Genomic DNA, 6,982 nt, shown 5'->3' on the forward strand with positions numbered 1-6,982 from the left:
CAAGAAATATTTTATCCTCACGTGCATAGGTAAGTTTTCAAAACACCAAAAATTATTTGAAGCTAATGCAGCCAATGTAAGAATTAAAATTATTCATAAATAGATAGATTCAAGGAGTTCCAGGATCTAATAGATTAAATCAAGCGGGTTGCTTTATCGGAGCACAAAAAAGAATCTTTGTATAAAAAGAACAACAACATCATTAACGCATATGCATCCTAAATATAATAAACAACGCCTGAAAATTATTAAGGAAGCATATTAAGATAGATACACATTCATTCAACATACAGACAGCAATTATCTCAATAATGTACCGCTTTGCAAATCTGAACAGCGTCGAATTTTTTCCCTCGACTTAGGATTTGGTTGTCGTGCTAACACTCCGCTGAGCTATATAAGTACTTGTCACGAATATACGGATCTTGGGTTTGACAAAACAATAAAAGAATTTTTGACAACAACCTAGTCACGCCCAGTGAACTCCTCCCACAAGGGTGCTGGACAAACTCTGAAGCCACGAGGAGATACAGCTCAATATGTGTGCAGCCTTCAAGGATGACCTTAATGACCAAAAAGAGAACCCTGATAGAGAATACGGTTTGGTGAAAAAGGGAGGCTTATGTAGAGCAGTTTGCATTAAAGAGAAACCAGTGCATCTAAATCCTGCCCAAAAAGGTCACCCTCGGGTACTATCAAAGGAAAACTAACACGTTATGTGTAACGTTTTGGCCACTTGGCCAGTAATTGTCAAAATGGAGCAGCAAACGTCCAAAATATGCCATACTGGAAAACCTGAATTTACTGTAGCACATAGTGATTTCGAGACTCTGGCAGCTCGTGCATGACGGGGAAAAATCCCCAATAAAATATCATTAGATGTGGTTCAAGCCTGCAGTAAAAAACTGCGGCCAAAATTGAGTCGTAAATTGAGGAATTTATTCGACTTCAATAAAGTGACCGGAAAATGAAACACTGAGAACGCAACAACACGAGTGGCCTATTGTGAAACAAATCCAGAACTTTGCGGCTATGCGAGTAAGACTTCCCAAAGTTCCCCAAAATTTCGCTCCCCGGGAGCCTATTAAATTAACTGATAACCCCAACAACCCCTAACAGAAACTATTATTTTCATTTGGTCTTGTCATCAACTTCTGCTCGAAGTGACGCACTTCAAGAGACCCAGTTAAAAATGGAAAGCAAAACCGTCATAGCACGAATTTCCCGGATTTTAAAAGAATGATTTGTCTAGCGAATCAATAAAACTCTTAACCACCGGAATTTCGGAAACGAACCGGAGAATTAGAGTCGCATCAACTCCAACTCAATGTCATTCAGTTGATATCTGAAAAATCAGCACGTCTTTGATTGATTCCGAAAAAAATTTTCCGCCCGACATTGGAGTCGTTTCAACTACATATCTTTTTCCTTCTCTTCGCACAGTCTTCAAAAATGAGGAGCTCAACAATTATGAGCATTAAAATGCTGCTAAAAACAAATGATTCAAATAGTAGTATCTCTATGAAACTACACAATTGGTACATTAAAATTTGAATATCAATGTAATTTATCATAAGATGTTCGTTTGTTTTAGATAGCGTGTTCAATTTCTTGTCTAGTAATTTTTTTCCCGCTTCATGAACCATTTTTTGCTCATTCCAATCAGATGTTATTCATTCTCTCGTGTTTTGCAATTCGAGAATGGTTGCGCAATTCAGTCTTCTAATTTTCTGTCCTTTCAAATACGGATTGTGAGCCTAAAATACTTCGTTAGTGCAACCACCAATTTATAAATATCGAAGCTATTTTAAATATTTATAAATATCGAATTTATAAATATCGAAGCTGCATTGCTTATTTATAAATATCGAAGCTGCATTGCGCGCTCGCCAAGCAAATTTCTTTTCAGTTTTAATTAAAGCGTATTTGGTATACATTAAACAGGATCAAGGCTTTTAAGGAATATTGTACGACACACTCAAATGAGTAAAAGCTCTCATAACTTAATTGTACGAGTTCTCGGCCCCAGAACAAAGAAAAAAAAATTGTGGTTGAAGCGATACTGTTCGTCAGAGTTTTACTAAGGTACAGTTGTCACTATCTTATGATGCGCTGTGTATTGTATCACTGAAGTCAGCGAAAAACCAAATACTAATTCTCCCTGCTCTGGTAATTTACAAAAATATTTGGCAGCGGCACTTAAGAATTAATGTACGACACACTCAGTGGATTTAAATTTCTCATAACCCGATGCTGTGAATTCTTTTCACCGGTGTTTAGAGATTAAGTTAGCGTGTTTGAAGCAATACTGTTCTTCAGAGTTTTACTTAAGCATAATGGTCACTATCTAATGATGCAATAACTAATGAATCGCTGAAGACAGCAAAAAACTTCATACAAACTTTTATCGCTCGGGTAATACAGATGGGTATTTGGCCTAGTGTTTGATAATGTTGTCATTTGTGGCTGATTATCTGTTGCTGGTCTTTAATTGTCAGCCAGCGGATTATATTATTGCAGAGGTGGAAAAACTGATCCCTCAACAGATAAATTTGATTTTAAATAACGGCTTGCACTTCTTGCCAGATGACATAAACGGATTGATGAGTCACTATGTTAACTAATAATAGAACTTGGGCACAATATGGATTGCATCAAAGTGCACTTAGGATTTGCATGAGTTTCTTGCTATGTGAACACAGCTACGATGCCCATTTTCTGGCATTTATTTGTTGGTTTCAATACGTTAACAATGAATATCAACAGACCAGATGATGTAAAAGTGTGAAATCTATTTTGATAAACTATTATTATGTTTACACTATCAAGTATACCAATTTGACAATATTTGACAATAACTTTCATTTTTGTTTTTTGAAGCGATTTTCGCTGATTAGTTTTCCAGAAAATGTGCAATATCTGGCTATTGCCAATGGCCCGTCGGAAGAGATGACTGCAGATAATTTTTCAAGAAAACACAACTGTGGACAAGAACTGAAATGAGCGTCAGATAGGCAATTTTTAGTAACCAAGAAATTGAGGCCACAAAGATCAGCCTTTGGAAAACTGATATTCAGCTAATCTGCTTTTTATATAAAGTCTTACATGTTCATAGTCTGTACTGATTATTGGTGTTGAAGCTCAAGCTTCAATATTTCGCAAGTTTCTTAATTTGACTTTTGCATGATTTGATTTCTAACTTTAGCCCATATGTTTCCGTGCTAATTTACCGCTGAAACCAAAGTTTGTGAATTTAATATTGTCAAATCGATCTTATAAGCAAGTTGGTCAACATTGGTGACCCCGAAACAACGAACTGCAACTAAAAAACTTCTGAGATAAAATTAAAATTGTAAAGACATTAAAAAAAATTGACGTAAAGACAGGGAGTACCTTTGAATTCTTTTCAATACCGAATTCCTGTATTCACATAACTCAATGTTTTCTTTATTTTAGAACAATTTAGAACTGCAACTACAGCCCGTCAACGAATACGAAAAAAGAGAGAGGAAAAAATTCAAAACTCACAAAAAAGAAGGAGAACAGAAAAAATGCAGAAATAGCGTAATCATATACAAATTCCAAAAGAGTTTCGGAATATGACAAGTGAAGCATAGTTTGCCAGCAACTAATTTTTATAGTTCTATCTTTCTAACAAAGAACTAAGTAACAAAAGTAAAAGGGTCTCAATCCGAAGTAACCAATATCTATATAAGCCTATTTTACCTATATATATTTATATACCTAATATCATATTTATAAACAAAAAGACTTTGTCCACGCGTCTTTGTTATCATTGAAAAAGTTTTATTGTGCAAATAGGCCTAAACAGCATCACAACTTTTTGCAAAAAAAAACCACTGCCTTTTTTAGAAAGCAGTTTAATAGCTGTACATGCGTGTACATCGTTCTTTGCTTTGAAGTAGATAGTGTTCAATCACATACACACACATAAAGAAAATAACACACAATAAAATTTGTTTTTTATCGTAGATAGATATCGAAGTTTTGGAATTTTCAATCTCTTCAAAATGTAAAGCAAGAAAGAACACGGCAACTACAGTCAAACACTTTCTACTTCAAAGGGCACGTTAAACAGTAGACAAAGCTTCGGATTTGGGTTGTTCGTTGCAGAGAAGATTTAAACGTCAAGTAGTAACGCCACGTATCAAAAGTCGGTAAAAATAATTTCTTTTGACATTAATTTTCCTTAAAAAAAATTGACGTTCTCTGACCATCTGCAAAGTCCAACAGACCCAACCAAGTTTAGGATAAAAGAAACTCAGACCATACCTTCACTAATATCACAACAATATAAAAGCACACTCGGGTCTGAGATAAATTTTGCTCTTTTAACATATCACCATAACAAAGGAATTTTCTTTCGAAAAAAGTAAAAATAATCGTTTATCAGCAAATAGGCTGACAATTAAAAGAACTCACAACCATTGCGCTGCATAGAGATTGGAGAATACTAAACAAAAAACAGACAACGGAAATAGAAAGAGCAGCTTCTTTACCAACCTCAAGTAACACTGAATACTCTTGCGCGCAACAATACAGGGGCTCTCATTGATAGTGTTGTTTAAATTTGCATAGAAACTGAAACTGTTCAAAACTGCAAACTAATTAAGCACTAAGCAAGAATAACCCGAACAATTCCAAACAGCAATTAGACCGAAGCAAATGGCACCAAAAACAAATAAAAGGAAAGAGACGTTGATCCAACAAATCATGAGACGTGAAGTTGAGTGGGGCTCAGCAGTTAACTTTCTTGAGGAACAGTATCAGACCGATGACGTTGACGTTCTTCAACTCACGTATGACACACTGCTGGAACATAAGGCATGCTTGGACAAGCTATTGGATAGTATCTCCGAGTTTACCCTTACAACTAACGAGAACATCACACTTGCCGAACGCTCAGGTGAACGCACAACAACATTGCTGAAATGGAAGAAAATTATGAATGATTTGTCTAAATCAAAGATGAACACAGTTGGTGCTTCAGGAGACAATCCTATTACAAAAACAACAATATATGCCCCTTCATCGGAATTATATCAAACAGATACACCAGGCACAAAGAAAATGCAGCCCAAAATCACACGGAGGTACAACTTACGCAACAGACATAATTCATCTAACAACTCGAGAGAATCATCATCAAATAGAAGTCTGCGCAACGCAATCTCTATATCACAGCCACAAGATTCATGCCCGACACTGACCGAAAGAAACAATACCAGTTGTTCTGTCTCAAATGAAATCGGACTCAGCATTGATAGATATCAATCACTGAATTTTCGAAATGACACCGACAATTCTTCACCTGACAGTCATCGAAAAAACGGCAGAGATACAGTTGTGTCGAAAAAATCCTGCAAACGTATCATTGGAGAAACTGTAGAAAACACAGCAAACAACAGCATAGGAATTAGTAATCAACAAATAGATTGGGACCGGAACAGTTTACAACAGGGGTCTTCTCGAACATTTGTTGAACAGACCTCCAATAGTGAACCTAAAGATTCAAACGAAGGAAACGAACGACAACCTGAACGTTCCAAGGGAACCCAGAGTAATCAACATAACGAGTGCATTGGAACAAATTGGCATAATCAATTTGCCGAACCATTTCAGTTTGTGAAATCCAGCAAAATGAATCAGGACCCCCAAACAACATCAATAGTAAATCACTCAGCAATATTTAAAAGCCATCAGCTTCCAGATAAACAACTCAGAAATTCAAAACTGCTCATAGCACAAAAAAGTATTAGCAATTGTCCATCAGAGGACAGCTATGACGACAGTGACAGTGACAGCGATGAAGAGACAAACCAACGAAAGGATTCGCGTGCAAAAGTTTCCTCAAAGAACCAAGCATCCAAACTACAAATTATTGGGGGAAGCACAACTCACCAAAAATCAACACAACAGGAAAGCTGCCTAACAATTTCACGAACTCTTGCTTCGAATAAACAAAAACAAACAAGGGATAGAATTATCTTCTTACCCGAAAATCGGAATCAACCTCGTTGCAATGAGAATACCATGTTAACACAGACAACCTACAGCCGTCCAACAGTATCAGCAGACACATCTGACACGGAAATACAGACAAGGTCTTGCCGCAACCAGTCTCATGCAATACACGAAATCAGAGAGAACAGTATGGAGAGATACGAAGACAGCTCCAATGTCAGACAACCCACAGTTCACTTCGAATCTGCTACACAACTACATGAAAATCACACAACCAATTCAACCAACGAACATTTTCGCAATCTGCAATTTGCACCAAATCAGAGAAACCCGCACATAAACATCAATTTGCCAAAGACACAACTGAAGACATACAACGGAGACCCCCTCAAATGGCACGAGTGGTATTGTTATTTCAAATCAACAATAAATGATAACGCGTCTCTTTCGGACGCACAGAAAATCACCTATCTCCAAAACGCTCTCACAGATAGCGCAAAGGAAAGCTTTTTTGGATTTTTGGATACTCATATAATGGAGAATTTTACCACGATGCAATAACCGAACTCAAGAGAAGATTTGGAAGACCACAAACTGTTATTGCAGCATATCTTGACAAACTGGAACGCTGGCCCAAGCCTTCGACAGACAACCCAGACAGCTTCATTTCATTTGCAGCATTTCTCAGACAATTAGTACAAACTTTTCTTCTTCACGAGTTTACGCCGGACCTGCAATCATCCGCCGTTCTCAGAGTAGCCAAAGAAAAACTATCTCCTGCAATGATAATAAAGTGGAACGAAAATGTCATCCGCAAAGAACTTGTTAACCCAAATTTGATTCATTTCAAAGATTGGATAGACAAGTATGCCGAAGCGTGCGAATATATGCCACGCACTCACAACAGAAATTCATTCTATGAGAGAACACACCAACGAGGAAAATCTGAACAAAGGATCAACGCCAGAAAGAATTGCCCGCTTTGTTCACAAAGCCA

At 37.0% G+C, this 6,982-nt stretch overlaps 1 protein-coding gene across 1 annotated transcript in view; it reads right to left on the reverse strand.

Annotated features, from left to right (window-relative positions):
• LOC142340446 (amino acid transporter heavy chain SLC3A1-like) overlaps nucleotides 1–4,359 on the reverse strand; it is a 9,471-nt gene extending 5,112 nt beyond the window's left edge. The window contains exon 1 of the mRNA XM_075391020.1: nucleotides 4,294–4,359. Coding sequence (XP_075247135.1) covers nucleotides 4,294–4,359 — 66 coding nt within the window. The remainder of the gene's footprint in view (nucleotides 1–4,293) is intronic.
• Between the last annotated feature and the right edge of the window lie 2,623 nt (nucleotides 4,360–6,982).

This window comes from Convolutriloba macropyga, chromosome 5, assembly GCF_964194025.1.
Source record: "Convolutriloba macropyga chromosome 5, txConMacr16.3, whole genome shotgun sequence".
Taxonomy (NCBI): Eukaryota; Metazoa; Xenacoelomorpha; order Acoela; family Convolutidae; genus Convolutriloba; species Convolutriloba macropyga.